This window comes from Martes martes (assembly GCF_963455335.1).
Source record: "Martes martes genome assembly, chromosome: 6".
Lineage (NCBI taxonomy): Eukaryota > Metazoa > Chordata > Mammalia > Carnivora > Mustelidae > Martes > Martes martes.
In genome coordinates this window covers 145188881-145209674 of record NC_137893.1, presented here as the reverse complement: position 1 = coordinate 145209674, position 20794 = coordinate 145188881, and the positions used below count along the sequence as shown (strand labels likewise).

The following is a 20794-nucleotide window of genomic DNA, read 5'->3' as shown; positions in this document are numbered from 1 at the left end:
GGGGATGAGACTCTGGATAAGTTAACTCCCATCTCCGTGCCTCAGTGTCCTCATCTGTAAAATGGGAATAATGCTGTTGATGCAGGGAAGGATTAAATTAGCTCCTGTAAACTGCTTCAGAAATTTTATCTGTAGTACAGGGTGTTGTGGTCCATTACCCAGCAGCATCAGAAAGGGCATAGGTTTCATGTATGGGTAGTTTCTTTGAAGTTTGAATTTTTTTTTTTTAAGATTTTATTTATTTGACAGAGAGAGAGGTCACAAGCAGGCGGAGCAGCAGAGGGAGAGGGAGAAGCAGGCTCCTTGCTGAACGCAGAGCCCAATATGGGACTCGATCCCAGGACCCTGAGATCATGACCTGAAATGAAGGCAGATGTCCAACCAACTGAGCCACCCAGTCGCCCCCCCAATTTTTTTTTTATTATATATAGCATTTCTCTAGTTTGATTTTGTTGTTGTTGTTAAATGTACTTAATAACATCCTTTGTAGGTGGCAGAACAGTAACCTTCTGGCACGAGTTTTTCCCCTAGACTTTCAGCATCCCTGGACCTTCTGGCACACTTGTGACACATTGGAAAGTCAGCACGTTAGGACCAGGTTTCTATGCTCCCGTAATAAAAATCGTGTTGCAGATCCCTTTAGGAAGTCAGAGCCAACTTAAGTGCTTTGAAAAGGTGAGGTACCTGTGAAGAAAAGTGGCAAAACAAGAGTTAATGTAAAAACAAAAGAAAGGTGCTTTCTTGTCCGTCTGCTTTTCTAAAATGGAGGCAGCGTTTAGTTGGGGTGTGGTTTGTGGCAGAAAAAAGTGCGGTTCTGGAGACCGCTGCCTTCCTGCGGAGGAGCTTTGGAACTGAATTCTAAATACGTCAATTAAGTGGAGTAAAAGAATTTACAGATTTTTTTTCATCTCAACCACTTATGCATGAGATTCGCCTCCAGAGCTGCTGGCCGGCTTGTCACCTGGTTCGTGGTCCCTTGGAGCCTCGTGTCAATCAGACCCCTCTAATGCAGATGTTCTAGATCCAACGCTGCGGGACTGTCTGCAAGCTCGCGTCACGCCCCGTCCATCTGTCTGTCTGCCAGGATTTTGGTTTACTACTGTGGCACGTCTTCTGACGGCAGATCCTTTCTGTCTGTCTGTCTTTCTGCACGACACACCCTCTCGCCCTGGGTGTGTAAGTGTGAGCAGTGCCCTGTGTCACACACACCTAGACTCCTCGCCACTGTTCAGCTGCAGGAAGAAACCAGCGTGGGTCAGCGGCACGGTCCCCCTCCCCACTGCTTCTGTGCGTGTGTCAGAGCCTGGGGACATTTGCCACCCTCTGGAAGGTTAGTTCTTCACCACTTTCTCTCTGAGGTAAACAAACGCACCTGTTTCATGAGACGCCTTCGTAGTTTCTTACGAAAGAAAGAGGGGAACTGGCACAGAGCTGGGCTGCTTGGTCCCTTTTTTTTGTTTTCTAATTTTATTTATTTATTTGTTAGAGAGAGAGCGAGCACAGGCAGGGGGAGTGGCAGGCAGAGGGAGGGGGAGAAGCAGGCTCCCCACTGAGCAGGGAGCCCCGATGAGGGGCTCGATCCCAGGACCCTGGGATCATGACCTGAGCTGAAGGCAGACACTTAACCAACTGAGCCCTCCAGGTGCCCCCAGACCGATAGCTCCAAAGAGGACATTTGAGGGTCAAGAGGCAGCACACGTCCCTGCTGGCTGCTGCTTCTCTTGCTCTCCACTTGACTTGTCCTTACCCCTGAGCAGGAATGTCCGGTGTTGTATTTGGAGCAAAACTGAGGCTTTAGTTTCTGAATCAGCCATGAGGAGTCATCCATTTCTCCCTATAATCCTAGACAGCCACCTTCCTATTCTTGATCCTACCAGTTTCCTGCCAGAGAGTTTGCCTTATTTTCTCCCTGCTTGTGACAAGCTTAACTTCAACCTCTGCGTCATTGAAACGGCATATGCCACGGCGTCCTGCTGAAACGAGGCAGGAATTTTAGAACACACACGTGACCTCAGAAGAAGTCAGAGGAAGTCTCCTTTGGTGTGTCCAGGGTCCACTTAAATCAACTGTGTCAAAGTTTGGGGCGGCTTCCGATGGCACTGCTCTCTCTTTGCATAATACCTGGTTTTGCTGTCTTGTAGCCGGAGATAATGCCGTGAAAATTCCAGAATGATAGTGTTGAGCCAGGATGAGCCATTTCAAAAGGCCAGATTCTGTAATAGCACTTTTCAGCGTGACTGTCTTCTTAAACTCTCATTCCTCCCAGATTCAGGACTTTTAGGATAATAGGACTTAATCATGGGTGTTTTCAGGTGAAACACAGAAAAATCATGCCGCACTTGCAGACCCCGTGCATTTCTACAGAAATCTGAAGGCATTCATGACATTTGCCATCCGTTGGTTGTAGGCATTTAGGCTTCAATCCTAAAAATGGCAAAGAAGTAGACATATTTTCAGTGCTAGCAGAAGGTTGGTGTTTACATGCTTTGTTATGTACTTGAGGTTTTGTCTCGGAGTAGAACAAGGCCCCTGGTCAGGATCTGGCCCGTTTTTATCTGGAATTCGTCCCATGAGAAAGTGGAGCTCCCTGGAAACACTTCCCGCTCGTCCTCTACAAGGTGGTTGAGAGGCATAGTGATGACTGAGAACATTCTGTGTAGCAGAAGTGCTTTTAAATCATTGCAGGAAGGTGAGAGTGTGTTCAGTATAATTGGGCATCTTGACTTCACTGCTTCGCACCAGGTCCTCCCATGATCCTGGGCACGTCTGACCCGCCGACACCCTTCCTCACAGCCCATGCCCTCCTCTCCTCCTCTGCTCCTCCCCACTTCGCTCTGGAGTACCACGTGCGAGCCCTCAGCCCTCGTCATCGCCTGCAACAGCACCTGCTGTCCCCTCGGCACGGTTCCTCCTCCCGCCCGGAGCACAGCCCCTCCGCTTTCTCTCCTTGCAAGGACCGGGTCCTCCCGGCCACACATCCTTTGGCTCGTCCCCTCCCGTTCCCCAGCGCCCCGCCTGCAGTGTCCGGGGCTCCACCCGGGCCTTGGCAGGACCCTCGAGTCCGTCTGTCCTGCTGTTCTTCTGGCTCGCCTGCCTGGAAAGCCTGTAGCCCCACCGCGCGCCAGCTGCCCCCTCTTTCCGCATGTCTGGGCTGCAGACAGGGTCCGGCGGGGGATCTGCTTGGCGCCACCGGCAGCTCCTGACCTTCGCTGTCCGTGGGTTCTGACCGGTCCTGGGGGCTTCTCTTTAATATCCTGAGTTGTTTCTCTATTTCCGAAACCTGCCCCCCGCCCCGCCCTGCAGATACCAATCTCCAGTGCCTGTCTGACCATGTCGGGCACCCTCTGGATCCTTTCCGTGGCCCCTTGTTGCCCTGAGAACGAAGCCTGAACTCCGAGATCAGACCTCAGAGGCTCTCTGTGACCTGGTTTCGGTGTAGTTCCCCGGACAACTCAGTCACCTCCTCCCTGTCACACGGCATCGGGTGGCTGCTTTGAGCTACATGCGGTTTCTGGTGGTGAATACGAGCCTTCTCATCTCCTTGAACTTGCTGGCGCTTTCTCTGCACCACTCTCCCCGGCTCCTGGTCCCCGTCCGCCAGCCCCCAGACGAAGTCTTCATTCCTCTCCAGGTTTTAGCATAGATGGAGCAGGTACTGGAGAGCATTTCCAGAGTCCCGGCCCCTCCGCGGCTCTCTCCCCACCAGAGATAGTCTGTGCCCTTTCTGCCACCGTGTGCTTCTCCCGTGTTACGACTTCTCCTTTTATACCGCCTCTTTATTTGTCTGGTTCTTGCAAGAGACGGCTCACTGGGAACGCGGGGACGGTGTGTGTTCTGTTCACAGTTGTATGCCGAGTACCTGATAATTGGTCTTGCTGCACTGTAGACATTTAATAAAAATTTGGGGGTGAGTTAAGGGATTCATAAGTTCCTCGTTACATGATTCCTGGGTGATGACTAGGAGAGCGTCGGCTAACATTTATCAAGACTTCATCAGGCACCCGGGACGGTTTTGATAACTTCAGAGCTATTAATTTCTTTCTTTTGCTGTTAGGGTAGGTCCTCCCATTTTGCTAGTTCTATGAATAATGAAACTCTGGGGGTGGTTGACTGTGCCTTTAACCATTACCCTGTCCTGCGCGTGTGCCCCAGGACTTTGTTAGCTGGGAGGCTGAGCAATGGGGCTGGGTGTGCGTTCCCTCCCAGAGGAGTTGTCCCCTGAGGGGAGGAGATGGTGAAAGGAACATACTCTTTCTCGATGGCCATTCATAGGCGGTGCTGTGGACAGACAGAGGAGATTTGTATGTGAAATTTTTTTTTAAATTTTATTTATTTGACAGACAGATCACAAGTAGGCAGAGAGGCAGGCAGAGAGAAAGGAAGGGAAGCAGGCTCCCCGCTGAGCAGAGAGCCCGACACAGGGCTCGATCCCAGGACCCTGGGACCATGACCTGAGCCAAAGGCAGAGGCTTTAACCCACTGAGCCACCCAGGTGCCCCTGTATGTGAATTTTTTTAAAAGTTTGTGATTTATATTCAGCACATACCTGATCTAATCCCTCATTCAACAGAACACATTGTTTTCTAGCTATTCTAGTACAATCGAATCTTACAAAACAACTAAATAACAGACTCTGCACCTCACTGGCTAATACCCTGAGCTTACAAAAGGGAGTTCAAGACACAAGTTTATTGTTAAGTTCTTGCAGATCACCTGCTTCTTAGTGCTCAGAAAATGGAATTATTTTCACCGAAATGGAAGTGGCATCCATCTTTGGTTTTAAGAGGGGCATGTCACCAAATTTCTGGGTGCAGTGCAAAAAAAAAAACAACACCTTTGATTTTTGAAATTCATTGTTACTGTTGGTCTTACAGGCGAATCATGAAAAAAGTCTCCATGGAGCCATCTGAGCGACTGGCCAGTCTCCAGGCTCTGTGGGACAGCCAGACCGTGGCCGAGCAGGGCCCCTGTGGTGAGCATGCATTTTAAAACCAAATTATAAATGGCTGCATGGATGTCCCCCTGCCAGGAAGTTACGTCTATTCCTAGTGTGCTCCTGGAAAGGCGCAGTTGGTTTGAAGGTGTAATTAGCACCACACAGACTTTGGATTGGTGGACGAAAGTCCTATATTTAAGGGGTATCGAGTGCTGCTGTGTACTTACTATACAACGGGGAGGGGAGGAGTCTTTGCTGTTTCCCCAAACAGAGAGAACAATCAGCATTGTCAACATCGGCCATATTTAAACGTTTATATCTTAACTTCAGAGAAATCATTGAGCCGAGACCCGTCACATTTCTGTTGTGGGTTTCAGGTGGATTTTCTCAGATGTATGCCTGTGTTTGCGACTGGCTCGGATTTTCATACAGAGAAGAAGTACAATGGGTAAGTGTATATGTGTGCGCGCGCGCACACACACGCCTGGAGAATAGACCAGTATTTACCAGCTTACTTCTTCCCCCTGCCCCCCCCCAGTCATTTTTTTGCTTAAAATCTTCCTCAGGTTCCTTGAAAATCTGTCTGTGTCATTGTCTAATTCTCATTGTGTCCCTCTTCCCTCATCATCTTTGTGGACCGTTTACACGATCGAATTCTGTTTCAAATAGGACGTGGATACAATCTATCTGACGCAAGACACCAGGGAACTGAATTTGCAAGACTTCAGTCATCTTGACCACAGGTAAGCGGCTTCTTTCTTTTACAACGAATTGTGCCTCCAAAGCCGTATTTCTCTGCCGGTGCTTATGGACACATGTGATCTCCAGAAAATCCTGTTACAAGGAAAGTCAGGAGACTCTAAGCATCTCTGAATCCTGCCTTTCAAGAGGTAGTTTCAGACGTGTGCCTTCGGGGCTGATGTGCATGTGCGTACCTCAAATCTAGAGTTTGTAGTTAGAACCTGTGGAAACATAATTCTTGAGTTCTTGTACCAGCCCACGGAAGTCTGTTTCATCATCTGCCCTGTATATATGATACAGTATTATTTTGCCTGATTGCCCTGAGAACATTTTTCTAGGAGGAAGTTTTATGCGGCAATCATAAGAAATGACTTTTCGTTTATAATTTCCTTAGGAACTGGGGATTGCTCGGGTACGTATGTGCATAGATTGGTGGAAATCCATTTTGCCAATATCTGCCTTGTGATAACGACAGTACAACTGTGAATCCTGTTACATGTTATTTGAGAGACTTGTAGGTTTGAAGATCTTGACTTCCGTGTACTTAGGGCTGGGGCTCGTGTGGCCAGGCCCCAGAGAAGCAGCTTCATTCAGTCGGTCCCAGTGCTTTCTCCCTGACAGGGCTGAGCAGTAACCCAGTGCCTTTGCTGGGGCTGTATCCTGGGTTTCCCCATCTCCTACACCCTGGATGTCCTGTTCCTAAGTTTAAGTGGCAGGTATCAGTCCTACCCCAGTGAGCCTCAGCCTGGGAAATCTTCCATCCCTGTTTGGATTTGAGAGAGAGAGAGAATCCTGGGATTCCGGCTGTCCCTTTCGTGCCCTGCGGACAGTCGGGATTGCAGGCAGGGAAGTCCAGCACCGTACAGGGTGAACCCCCAAGAGCTGAAGCCAGCTGAACTGAGCAGAGAACACGTATGTCAGCTGATGGGGCTCGTGTCTGCGCGGTGGGTGTACGGAGGACGGAGAGGCAGGGTCCGCTGGGTCTGTAGTTGTGGCCAACGCCAGGTGCCCACCGCCCCTGCTGCTCAAGCTTGGCTCTGCTCCCTTTCCGTGGAGCAGGAAGCTTCTTTCCTGCTCAGAGCCACTCTCCCTTTTTTTTAGGGAACGTCCTACTCCCGTTCAGGCTTGCCTCTTTCCTGTGTAGCGCGTGAAAAAGTGAACTGAGAAACAAAAAGGGAAAATATTTGCTCTGCCAGCTTTTCTACAATAAAAGCAGAAAGTGGAACGTAGACTAAGAGGGCTGGGAAGGCTTGCCGTCTCAGAGCTCAGTGCTTTCGGCCCCGGGATCTCTTTACCGTTTCTTGAAAACAGTTGAGTTTCTGTTCACGTGGGTATATCTTTTGGTACTGATCATCTTAGAAGTTACAACTAAAATTAAAAACATTGATTAATTCCTTGAAAAATGTTCATAAGCCTATTACATGTTGCCGTCAGTACCAGTTTTACGAAAAATAACTATTTTCCAGGACAAAAAATATGTCAGCCGCGAGAATGTGTTCGTTTACCTTTCTGCCGCTGTCTTTAACTCCCGACCTCACCGACGACCGCTGCGCTCTGCCGTGGTTCGTGGCACGGAGTGACACACACGAAGAAAATGCAGACTTAGGCAGACACATAGTTACAAAAGGGAGTGTTCTGAATCACCTTTTCACTTAGCTGGGGCTGGTCTTCCGTCGTCCGCCACAACGCAGGAAGAGGTGGTTTTCTGACGGTCGGAGGCAGGATGGAATCGGAAGCCGTTCAGTGAACGTTTTTGATTTTGTGACATTAAAATGCATCTGGTCCTTCTTGTACTTTGATGGGTCTTACCCTTAGAGGATGGCGTAGCATCCTGCATTGGTCATTTAGAAAATACTAGTTCGCGGAGTTATGCCCGGCGTCTGGACGTTCTGTCGTTGTACAGTAGGGAGGAAAGAAGACCTCTGTCCGCGCTGCCGAGCTTATCCACAAAGTCTCCAAGTGTGGCACGGCTGTCAGGCTCACCGTGGCAGATAAAGGTTTCCCCAAATTCAGATTTTTTCTTTAAAGATACAATTTTACCATTCTATAAAATTTACTAAGTGCTGTCAGGTGATTTCCTTGAAGCGACTGGCTAACTTTTTACGCCTTAGAGAAAATACCTGCCAAATCCCAAGTCTCCATAACTGTGTTGTGCCTTTTTTTTTTTTTTTTTTTTTTTTTTTTTTTTTGTGGTGTTCCATGAAAAAAGGGAGCTAGTTCTGCTTCTGACTGTATCCCGGGAACACTGCGCCTGACACAGTGATCCCCTTTGGTGCACAGAGGAAGCATTTTGGGCATACTTCTGTTTTGTCCTACAGGTGTGTTCTCAAGGGCCGAGATTTAACAAAATGAGTACTTTTTACTCCCCCAGAAAGGGCTTTCTTAAATGAAACTGGCGCTTGGTTAAAGCAGCTGGGTGTGTGGTGATGGAGAGTACAGTGACCAGCATCCCGGCTTGGCACTGCTGAGGCACGAGCCGTCTTCTCCTGTCCCTTCTCTACCCGCCATGCAGATGTCTCCATGGCCTGAGGGGCAATTTGTTTTCGTGTTACTATGAAAATACTTCTGAACTTGTGAAGCCCCTGAGGGCATCTCAGGGTTTCCCTGGGGTCCGTGGACCAGAGTTGGAGTGAGCACGCTGTGTGGGGCAGCTTGAGGTGTTTCTCTAGCTTTCTTTGTTCCCCGCTTAATGACTTTCACACCGGGGGCCCTGGGTGGCTCAGTGGGTTAAAGCATCTGCCTTCGGCTCAGGTCATGATCCCAGGGTCCCAGGATCGAGCCCCACATCGGACTCTCTGCTTGGTGGGGATCCTGCTTCCCGCCCACCCCTCTGCCTGCCTCTCTGCCTATTTGTGATCTCTGTCTGTCAAATAAATGAATAAAAGCTAAAATAAATAAATAAATAAAAGAAATGACTTTCACACCATTCATAGGTTCTGCGTAGCGGCAGGGCTGAATTTTCCAGCTTACCCACTGTACTTAATTTGGTGACTAATCTGTCACCAGGGGGAAACTGTATCTAGGGACGCTACTGATAAATACAGTTACTTGACATATGCAGAACTGTGCAGAATCCTACCTGCAAGTGAGAAGCCTTGTCAAAACCTAGAGTCTTCCTACAGATCTTTCCTCATTCCTTAGCTGGAGAGTTTTCAGTTTGTCAGTAAATACTGCATTCGTAAATCATCTACTTTTTTTACCTGATTAAGGGCTATATGGATGTTTCTCATTACTGAGACTTCAGATGAGAAGGTGGAACACTTTTTAAGGTAGTAAATATTGTAGACTTTATGGGGCCGATGGTCACTGTTGCAAATGCACGGCTGCTGTTGTAGACCGGAAGCAACTCCAGTCAGTACATGACTGAATGAGTGTGACTGTGTTCCAATAAAACTTTATTTACAGAAATACACGCTGTGGGCTGTGGTTTGCTGATGCCTGGTCCACATCAGTGGCCTCTCGTGGGGGATGTATATACCCAAAGAGAAATGCAAGATGAGCCACAAAAAAAATAGAGAAATGATGAGCTACTATTTATGTTCATTGTTGACTCATTTTAAAATTTCTTATCTTTGTTTTATAATATACAATACTATTACTGTGGTAGTATTTAGTATATATTAATTATGAAAAAATCAGGGCGTTCTCAGAATTTTTCTTTTTTTAAATTTATTTGTTTATTTATCTATTTGCAGTGGGCTTAATAACAGGCATCACTGCTCTGATGTCCTCCTTCCTACTCATGTCTGAATACTTCGGCTTTTTTCAGAACTGTCTTTCCCCACAGTCTTCAAAGTTTATCCCCTCTTTGTTGAGGATGTAATTTGTCCCCACGATTCTTACTATTAAAATAGGTACCAGCTTTTATATAAAGAGATGACTGTCCTTCCTGTTAGGTGGCCCGTGTTAATAGTATTTTGCCCAATCAAGTTGCAACAAAGTATATTAGATGAACATTTCTGTTTAGAAGCGTGAGTATGCTTGCTCATGAAGGAGATCTGTACTTGCCTGGCAGTAGTTTGGAAGGATTCACAGTGGTACAGTCTGGGTGTGATATGGGTCATTCTCTGAATTTGAGAGGTTTTACAAGAACGTTGGTGACTTTCTCATTTGCCTGTGAATTAGGGTGAAGAGAATCGAGGAATTAGGCAAATTGGAGGTGCAAGAGGAGAGATTAGGCGGGCCACATGTTGACTTGGAGCCTGTTAGCAAACAGGGGCCATGCTTCTCATACGCATTGATGGGTTTTCCCACAGTGACAGCTGGCCCCGTGTATTTCTAAGTGAACATAATGTCCAGTCGGCCATCATTCCAAGCTTTATCTTTTCATGCCGTTCTCTCTTGTATTTATTCATCACAGTTAGAAACCTCCCTTCTTAAGAGTCCCTAAGACGATTGGTGGTTCTGGAAGGGAAGTTCCATGGAGGCTGGGCTGTGTCTGTTCCATTCCTGCTGTGTGATGTGAGACTCTTGGGTCAAACCAGTGGCTCGGGATTTTCAAGGGATATTGAGCTGCTCTGGGGGAGCAGATCATTAAGCTGGAGGTCAAGGGGATATTTATTTTTTTTTAAAGTTTTGTTTTTTTTTTTAAAGATTTTATTTTATTTTAAGATTTTATTTTAAAGATTTCATGTATTCATTTGACAGAGAGCAAACATGAGTGACGGGGTAGGGCAGAGGGAGAAGGAGAAGCAGACTCCCCACTGAGCAGGGAGCCCGAGGGGGGGCTCGATCCCTGTTCCTGTATCTTCAGCCCCGATCATAAAGGCTGTAGGGCCCTGCCTAGGAGCTTCAAGGGACATTTATAAGCAACTTGAATGCCGTGATCGATGACTAACGGAAACGCTGTATCGCAACTGAGTGTAGGACCAGACACCCTGTTGTTGCTGGAGAAGCATTCGGGGATGAGGACGACCGTGGGCTTGTTAGGTCCATCCAAGTCTTCTCTGGAGAAGAATAGTGCTTAGGAAATACTTGTGAGAATGTCCATTCACTTGTTACTTCCAGCTTCCAAAATTTTATTGAAGTATATTCTCAAAATGTATTCTGGTTTCGCTGTCATCGGTGGGTCAAAAAGAGGCCTAGCTTGAAAAAGACTTTGTTGTGCACTTTTCATGGGATTGCCCAAAGGCCCATGAGCCGACATGTTACAAGTGTAACTAGACTGTAATTCGTAGTGGCGGGGACTGATGGGGTATAGAGGAGGCGGTCCCGAGGTGAAGAGAATATATAGCTTTAAATACATCGATTCTTCTTGGGCCCAGGAGATTTTCAAGAGGAACTAATCTGATCAGTCCTCTGAAGACGCAAGGTTGCACATCATTGAATTTGAACTTGGCTTCTGAGAGCCCAGCCAGCAGCTCATTCCCTTCAGACTCATGTTTTCGTGTTTTCATATTTCTTCCTCATCAAAGTGACATTCTCGAGCCTGACACTTTCAGGAGAAGAGTGTGGAGTGTGGGTTAATGTTTGTCAAGTTTGTCCCGAGGGCATTGGTGTAATTCTTTCCTCCTCTGGGCTCTGTCTCTTTATTTCCACTCTCATTTTTAAGGGGAATAAATGCAGTTCGGAGTGTGAATTCAGGTGTGAATAGCACGGGCTTCTGTTTTCTGTCCCCAAATGTCTGAACTGTTATGTCCACAGCGGTTTTCAGTCAGGGTCGGATAGACTCTGATGTACAACTTGATGATGTGTTGGGAAACATGAAAAAAATAGTAGAACTTCTTTTTCTTTTCCTTTCTCTTTTTTCTTTTTCCAAGATTTTATTTATTTGAGAGAAGAAGCGAGAGAAAGAGCACAAGCAGGGGGAGGGGCAGGTGGAGAGAGAGAAGCAGGTTCCCCGCTGAGCAGGGAGCCTGACATGGGACTCAGTCCCAGGACCCTGGGATCATGACCTGAGCTGAAGGCAGAGGTTTAATTGACTGACTCTCCTTGCCCCCCTAACCCCGCCCCGGAACCTTTAGTAGAACTTGTTTTGTTTATTTTATATCCATTTTGTGTGTGTGTGTGTGTGTGTGTGTGTGTATGTATTATACCGAATGTCATGTATTGGGATAGTGGCACGTGTACATAATTTACAGATAAACACAGATTTGGGGGAGGTTTGTGCTCAAAATATTTTTCAGTTAAGAGTGAATGATCTAAAACTCAAGCGATCGTCCGTTTAGGATTCTGGTCACGTCCTCATCCGTGAAGTATTCAGATTGTCACGTACCTTACACAGTTGGCGACTGAGTGGTCCAGCCAACCATTTAATAATAGACCGGATGCCACCTCTATATTAATTAGAATAGCAGGAAGGAATAGCTACTCTATGACATTTGAAACTTCTTAAAACCCTCCAACTTCCATTTTCAAACTGATATGAAGGAGAAAAATCTAAGTTATCCCTAGAAAGACTCTCAAATGAATATGTCGGGAAGATACTCTGTGGTTCGGGGTCTTACCGTCCTTCCCACGAGAGGACACATTCCGTGTACACGTGGGAGGCGTGCAGAGTGGCAAGACCGCATTCTTGCAAGAAACACCTCCTTTGAGTCTCTGAAAATTTGTGAGATTTATTAGGGGGAAATCTTTACTGCAGTGGAGTGTGGATATACGACAGAAAATTACCATGCCATTTGCGGGAGGAGTGCCCTTTTCCTACATTGTGGATCGGGGGGCTTGCCAGATATCCTTCAAATCTGTCAATCATTTTTATTCTTTACCACCCTTGTGGAATATTTCACACTGTCTCTTTAAGCATCCCGGTGTTTTTGCAGTTTCAGAGAGGAGGAGGCAGGCAGGGACAAGTGAGTATGGAGGGAAATTTGGCCCCCAAATAATAACTGGAAACATTAAATTCTCAAGAAGTCCTACAGATCAGAAGGATGAGGCTTGACAACTGCTAATTCAACAGGTTATCCAGAATCTAGACCAGCAAGGAATTGGCCAAGTGACTTAGACCCTCAGTCACTTGCCAGCCTCTTTGTTTTTGCAAATTACCTTTTTAAAATTAGCCCCCAAGTATTAGCAGCTTATGTCTGATGTCCCGAACAAGCGCACTGTCAGTATTTGAGAGCTCACTCCGGGATAATCTTCATATTGACTTTCCAAATACGAACAAAGTGAGTGGTTGAATGTGATGGAAAAGGTTTGGAGACTTTGATCTGAAATCCTATGTCTGTACCGCCGTGGATTCCCTGGAGAGGAGGTTGAAGATTCTTGGGGACGTGGAAGGCAGGAGGCTCTGTGAGATGGTAGCAGGATGGTTAAGATGGCGGGTTGGTTAGTTGGAAACCCAGGCAGTGGGTCTGAGACCTGGCTCTGTCCAGAGTAGCACTACGGGATCAGGCAGTTCTCAAACTTCTCTGTCCTGCGGGTTTCCATCTGTGAAATAATGTGAGTCATAGTCCCTCCCTCTTAGAGTTATTGTGATGACCCTGTGGATTAATATATCTAAAACATTGTGTGCTGGTACATAAAAATGTTTAAATAAATGCTTGCTACTTTAAAAAAAAAATTATTTAAGAGAGAGAGAGAGAGTATGAGCAGGGGAAGGGGCAGAGTGAGAGAGAATCTCAAGCAGACACCACGCCGCCCACCCCCCGCCCGACTGAGCACAGAGCCGGACACAGGGCTCGATCCCAGGACCCTGAGATCACAACCCGAGCCAAAATCAGCAGTCAGATGCTTAACCAACTGAGCCACCCAGGCGCCCCTCCCCCCTTCCTACTTTTATATCCTAAAAGACTTGCTTCCTTTTAAAATGAATAGCGTTATCAGGTGGCCAATTTTCTTTTTTTTTTTAATTATTTTTTAAAGATTTTTATTTATTTATTTGGCAGAGAGAGATCATAGGTAGGCAGAGAGAGAGAGAGGAGGGAGCAGGCTCTCCGCTCAGCAGAGAGCCCCATATGGGACTCGATCCCAGGACCCTGAGATCATGACCTGAGCCGAAGGCAGAGGCTTAACCCCCTGAGCCACCCAGGTGCCCCAGCCAATATTCTTAATTAAAAGGAAAAGAGTTAGAGATGCAAAATCCCTACATGACAGAAAATTTTGCATTTCCAGGGGCTAGTTCATGATCTGTTCTGTGATGCTGCTTTTATTTTGTCAGCTTTGTGACAACATTTTCTTCTGGAAAGGTACAAGGGAAAAACTTGGTTCTTTTGAGTTTTAAGGGAAGGTTTAGATCACTCACCATTGCCAACTGAGATGAGAGATAAGGATCTCAGCTTGTATGACAAACCCCAACCTGTGGCCAAATTAACAACCACAACCACAAGAACAACTCTACGTATAATACAGTTATACCAGGATTAAGGTTAGGGAATATTAACCGTGCCCTCTGCTTCGACACAGTGTAAGAAAAGATTCTGCCCTGGGGCTCCGAAGGGTGTTAACACCGGATCTTCTCAGGGTTTGGAGTCTCAGAGCAGTTTTGCCGCCATTTTAAGGAAATGGTAGAAGTAGCCTATGGAAATGGCAAGAAAAATACTATGTTGCCAGGACTTAGGAGGAGGTTCCCTGAACTGTAGCTCTTCAAGGATGACTTGACTCTTCAGATCAAAAGTCGAGTGGTAGTTGAGTCTCTTAGGAGATCAAAGCAAGATACAGTGGGATACACAGGGCCACGGACTGATGGTAGAAAGCCGTTACCCTGCGAAAATCTATCAAGATGACAAGTGTTGGTGTTTGGAACCCATTCTGCATTATGTAGTATAATGCCAGCCGTGCTTGGTGAAAACCCGAGAAAGGACTGGTTCTGATCAGCCCAGACCCCACCAGGGAAGTGCAGGGAGCGCTTTGCCGCGAGCTGGTGTTGGCACAGCCATGGGAGGCCCACGTGAATGCCAGATTGGTGTTTATCTTAGGTTTGCTTCTTTGTTCACTTACTACTATGTTCTAAGAGAGCAATCAGGAAAAGGAACTCTCAGGAGTCAAATTATTGACGTGTGGTCTTGTGTTTTTTTCTGTTGGGGTGAGATGCACTGGTTTTGATCATGGTTGGTGATTGTTATGTTTAGACCGAGCCTGCTGGAACCTTGGCCTCTGTGTCGTGGCTGTCCTGGGGGCTTGGACGGTCCGAGAGGAACAGATTCGAGGAATCCCGGATGTCCCTGGGCTCAGACCTTGGCTTTTCTCCGAGTGTTTGCCGGAGTGCTTTCTGGATGCTCACTTCTCAGACGCAAAGCTCCCCGTTCTCGGCACAGCCCAGCCGGCGTGAGAGGTTTCAGACCCGAGAACTGACGTTTTACCGGCTGTTGCGTGCTGCTGTAGCTCCTTTACTTTGGTTTCTGTTTTGTATTCCAACGTGGGAATGCGCCGCAGTTTATCCGTTCTGTGGCCGATTGGATGTTTGGGTCCGTTTCGTGACTGTTCTGAACAATGCTTCTAAGGCCGTTCTTGAGCTGTCGGTGGAGAGAAGGGTGTGCAGTCGTGTACCAGAACGCACATAGTGGTCAAGCCAGCCACTCTCTCCACCACTTAGCTCAAGAGATAGGCTCTGGCCTCTCCTAAGAAGACCGGCATGAGTCCGTTTTCCTTTGCGATTCCCCCTGCACTCCTAGTTGTAGTAATTGTTCGAACAGTCCTTGCATTCTGTAGGGTTTCGTCATAAAAGCATGCATGTTTCCCTTGGGGTGGTGGTAACTCTTTAATGAGCTTAGGAAGAATTACTTCTTTTTGCCTTGGCCCCTGGTCTGGCCTCACTCCGGAGGATGGAAACTGTGTCCTTGCTCTGATACAGGCTACCTACTTGGCTGAAATTGTTCACCTCCTGAAACATTTCTCTGCTTCAAAGCTTTTTATGGGCACCCTGTCTACAGTCCCATTCCTAGTGCAGCTTTCCAGCCTGGTTTCTGGACCCTCCAGTGTTCTGCTTGTCTCCTGCTGGATGCAAACCTCTCCAGCCTAAAGGGCCTACAGCACAAGCTGTCACTTTCACTCACCTGTCACGGTTCCAGGCTCGATGGGGCTCTGCCAGGAGGTTTTTGCCTTGGGGCTCTTCCCAGCCGTGAGGGTCAGACAGGGGCCAGGTCCAGAGCCATCGAAAGGCTTCCTCAGCCACACACCCGGTGGCTGATGCTAGCTGTCTGCTGACTCCCTTCCCTGTGGTCTTCCCACGTGGCTGGACCTTCTCAGGGCAACGCAGCTGGATGCTGTGGCTGAGCGTGTCGAGGGACGGAGCTGAGCAGAAGCCATTTTATTGCCTTTCTATCCTCGCCCTGGGAGTCCCACAGCATCAGAGAAAGACATCCATGTGGTCGCCAGGGGCTGATGACATGCACTACAGCCAATAGAGACCATGATATGTACGTTTTTGTTTAAGGACAAGTTTCTGTTTCTCTTTGTTGAGTACGTAGGGTCGAGACCGCCCGGTCTTACGGTAAGTGTGTGTTAAGTGTAGGCACCTTCGGACTGTGTTCTACCCCACCTGTGCTGTTTACATTTCCCTCAGCAGTGTATGAGGGTTTCAGTTGCTTGGCATCCTTGCCAGCCCTTGTTTTTTGTTGTTGTTGTTTGTTTGTTTTGTTTTTAAATTTTAGCAATTCAGTAAGTTTGTAGTGGTATCTCCTTTTGACTATAAACTGCATTTCTTTAATGGCTAATAATTTCAAACATCTTTCTTTTTAAGATCTTTTTTTTTTTTAAGATGTATTTATTTGAGAGAGAGAGAGAGAGCGCACAGGGGGTGAGGGAGAACCAGGCTCTCTGCTGAGCAGAGAGCCCAGCGCGGGACTCAATCCCAGGACCCCAGAACCACAACCTGAGCCAAAGGCAGACGCTGAACAGACTAAGCCCCCCAGGTCCCTCAAACATCTTCTTGTATACTTCTTTGCCATTGATACATCTTCTCTGATGAGCTATCTTGTTTAGATCTTTTGCATCTTTTTAAAAATTGGGTTGTTTCTTATTACTGACCTCCAAGAGTTCTTTATGCATTCTGATACTAAGTCCTTCGTCAGAAATGTGATGGTCAGCATTTACTCCCAGCAGGGGGCTTGTCCTTCCCTTCCCTTAACAGATCTTGGACAGAGCAAAGATGTTTGGTTTTGGTGAAGTCCGATTGATCCATTTTTCCCTTTTATGGATCGTGCTTTTGGCATCCCATCTAAAAACTCTTCGACTAAAGCCATTCCTTGCCCCACTGACCATTTTTTCTAGATTCTCTACCTTTAGCTGGGAGCTGGCTCTGCCTTTTCAGGGGTTTTGCTGTTCATTTTTTTTTATTAATGAATTTATTTTAATAAACATATAATGTATTTTTATCCCCAGGGATACAGGTCTGTGAATCGCCAGGTTTACACATTTCACAGCACTCATCATAGCACATACCCTCCCCAATGTCCCTATCCCCACCACCCTCTCCCATCCCCCCTCCCCCCAGCAACCCTCAGTCTGTTTTTTGAGATTGAGTCTTTTATGGTTTGTCTCCCTCCCAATCCCATCTTCTTTCATTTTTTCTTTTCCTACCCCCCCAACCCCCCCACATTGCATCTCCACTTCCTCATATCAGGGAAATCATATGATAGTTGTCTTTCTCTGATTGACTTATTTCGCTAAGCATAATGCCCTCTAGTTCCATCCACGTCGTCGCAAATGGCAAGATTTCATGTCTTTTGATGGCTGCATAGTATTCCATTGTATATATACACCACATCTTCTTTATCCATTCATCTGTTGATGGACATCTGGGTTCTTTTCATAGTTTGGCTATTGTGGACATTGCTGTTATAAACATTCGGGTGCACGTGCCCCTTTGGAGCACCACATTTGTATCTTTAGGATATATACCCAGTAGTGCAATCGCTGGGTCATAGGGTAGCTCTATTTTCAGTTTTTTGAGGAACCTCCACACTGTTTGGGTTTTTGCTATTCATATGGAGAGACGCTGCTGCCCCATGCCCCATGTCAGTGCAAAGCCTGGGTCTGTTAATGCTGCGCTCTCCACTTCTTGCAAACGACCTCATTATGACAAAAGCCAGCTGTACTCCAAGTCAGGTGACAGACTAGAACACATCGCGAAGAGGTTCTGAAGTGTAGTCTCTCCTTGACATTAAGTCATCGGAAGGAGAGAAGCTGAGAATGCTTTGCCCCAGTTCCTGAGAGGAGCAGCACAGGGGAACAGCCTTGAACTGAGCATATGAGAAGCTGGCATCTGCCCCCAGAGAAGCTACACATTGTCACCAGCTTCCAGGGAGAGCGACAGGAGTTCGTTCTTGCACCTGGGTGGGGGGCTGGGGGAGTGGTGAAGGGAGTGAAGAGTGTAAAACCACCGTGGCAAGATTTGCTGTTCATGGTTCGAAATCCAAAATCTAAAACTTAGGCAAAATTAATAAAGAGGCCATTCGATAGGAAAGGTAGCCTATGGAACAACGTGACTGAGACTGGTAATTCCTTTGTGTCTTTTTCTCGCCTACCTGGGGGACTCCTTTCTCTATCTATCTATCTATCTGTCTATTTTAGATTTTATTTATTTAGTTGACAGAGAGAGAGCACAAGCTGGGGGAGCAGCAGAAGGAGAGGGAGAAGCAGACTCCCCACTGAGCAGGGAGCCCAATGCAGGACTTGATCCCAGGACTCTGGGATCATGACCTGAACCGAAGGCAGATGCCTAACCAACTGAGCCACCCAGGCGCCCCTCCTTTCTCCTTTTTAAAGCATGTCTGATGAAGCCATACATGTGCTTGAACGAGGCGGTCTGCGTAACGTGCCGCCACGGGGCCTGCTACCCAGAAGCTCTGAAACAATGTGGATTCCACCTCTCTTTCCACCTTCTGCCTTCCTTTTCTATTCCAGTAACAATTTGAGTATTTGCTGTGTGTCATGCCATGTGGGTGAAACTGATTATGATCTCACTGAAGCCAGAAAACTGAAATAGAGTTGGTTTTCAAAGAACTTACAACCTGGGATGGGGGTGGAGACATAGATGTTCAGTACAAACCATAATCCAAGGCAGAGTAAAATTAATGCTAAACAGAGATGCAAGCAGGGGTGCTAGCTGGGGTGACCCAGGGGACTCTGAGAGGAGAGGATGAGTGATGTGCGGATCGTGGGATGCTTGGATTCTCTGATTGTGCCATTGTCTGGTATCTGTGATGTGTAGTAAACCATCTGCTTTTTGGCTGGAGCATGAGTTGGGGGGCATGTCGTAGGGAGATCAGGCCGGAAAATGGAGTGCAGACAGGTCTCTGATGCAAGTAGCCGGCCTCAGTGGCTGAAGGGTGTGTGTGAAGCATAAGAAGAAAATACACCCGGGCTAGCCTCTGTATGTGCTCAGTACAAGGAACTGCAAGAAAGTACCAGAGGGTTATAGGATGCTCGCTAAGCAGTGGGAATCCATTCAGGGTCACTTACTATCTGCAAGGCTAGATGGTGTTCTTGCTTGGAGTATAAACTCCTCAACTAGAGAATATAGTGGTGGGAGGGTCGGGGCCAGGGGCAGTGATCTGCCCTCATAGTCGTAAGTCCAAGTGTAGCCTTCGACCCCCCAGAACGTAAGTACTCGTAGCCTTGTGTTGACCAGAAGCCTTGCCGATAACATGAACACGTAACACACACTTTATATGTTATATGTATTATATGCTGTAATTCTTGTAATAAAGTAAGCTGGAGAGAAAAAAGAGTACTGTACTTTTTTATTTTAGAGTACTGTACTTTTTTATTTAAAAAAAAAAAATCCATGCAGTTCAAACCCGTATTTTGCAAGGGTGAACTGTATAGGACATTCTTGATGGTTAAAGAAATCAGACTCATTCATGTAGAAGGAGAAGTACGGTCTTTCCTAGAGCAAGGACGTTCTCTGAGCAAACACTGCTACCACTCTCTTTTCCTTTGGATATAGACATCAGGGGCCCTAGAGGGAGTTTAAATTCAGCTTTTAGGAATTCTGCTTACATCAGACGGAAGATCTGTCCCAGAGATCTGTGGGTGAAGTAGTTTCGGGGGGATGTCGTGTTTGTAATAACAGGAGCTAACAAGTGAACTTGGATGCCGTGGGTTGAACATGACGTGTCAGTAAGGCTCTGGGACGAGGGCCTCTGATGGACATTGTTACTTCTGCTTCTAGGGACCTGATACCCATCGTTGCTGCTCTGGAATACAATCAGTGGTTCACGAAGCTATCTTCCAAGGATCTGAAACTGGTAAGTAAGTGAAGATGTTGCAGATGTTGCTTACTTCTGCTGAGGTTCCAAAGCCCGATAATTATCAGAAAGACATTTGTTTTTCTACTGATCTGGCGAGCTGCATACATGCTTTCTTCTCCAGGAGGTATTTTCCTGTAAATGATCTGCATACCATTTCACCAAGTTGGTAATGTGAGATGCCTCGGAGAAGTACTTCCTCCTGTTTTCAGCTGCCTCCGGCAATTTTAGATAATGAACCGAGAGACCTGGTTCTCAGAGCCTTCAGTACATGCTCATTCTGCTGGGAAGAACTCTTAAAGTTACGTTTGCACAGCTGCAAGTAGCAGATTTGATGTTTCTATCCTGCATTCCGTCTCCACAAAGCTTTCCTTCCTAAGAGTTTGGGTAAACGGGATCAGGTAGAGTTTGTGTGCTGGAGTGATGAGAGTTAACATTAATTTTCTAGAGGAGTTTTTGGGCAGATTTGTATGTAAGCAAAAGGAAATCAGAAGTGAGATGTTAGTTTTCATAAGGTATGGGGGAGCCAAATTTTCGATCTGTTTTACTAGTGGAAGTGAGATGCTCTGTTGGGAATTTTTTGCAAGCCCAAAGCAGCTGTATGGACAGAACCTTATCCCTAAGTTAGCTTTCTCCTACTTCACTTTAGGGCAGGATGTAATCTAGAGGTTGTTTTCTTGATGACTCTGTGTTCAAGCCTCTGACTTTCAGAGGTCATGGGAACTGGAGGGTTAATGATTTTCATAGTGAAGAGGTAGGATTTTGATGGAGACCTGGATCTGTAGAAAATGGAGGGCTGAGGTTTGCTAGCAGACAGGCTGCTGGGTCTCTGAATTTGCCTGGGGTGTGAGCAGTTTAAAGTAGTATCAGTATAGGCATGGGCTGAGCTCATTTGGGGCTCACTAAGAGCCAGTGTGGTATAGGAAAGAGTGCAGGCTTGGAAACAGAAACCTGGGTCTCAGACTCTGGCTCCTATGATGAGGCTGTG

At 46.8% G+C, this 20794-nt stretch overlaps 1 protein-coding gene across 1 annotated transcript in view; it reads left to right on the top strand.

The window, feature by feature from the left end:
• The window catches only part of CARMIL1 (capping protein regulator and myosin 1 linker 1), a gene marked incomplete at its 5' end in the record, with an annotated part of 293134 nt that overhangs the window by 123139 nt on the left and 149201 nt on the right, over positions 1-20794 (top strand). Inside the window, 4 exons of the mRNA XM_080805968.1 lie at positions 4875-4972; positions 5314-5384; positions 5606-5679; positions 19731-19806. Of these exons, the coding sequence (XP_080662094.1) occupies positions 4875-4972; positions 5314-5384; positions 5606-5679; positions 19731-19806 (319 nt within the window). The remainder of the gene's footprint in view (positions 1-4874; positions 4973-5313; positions 5385-5605; positions 5680-19730; positions 19807-20794) is intronic.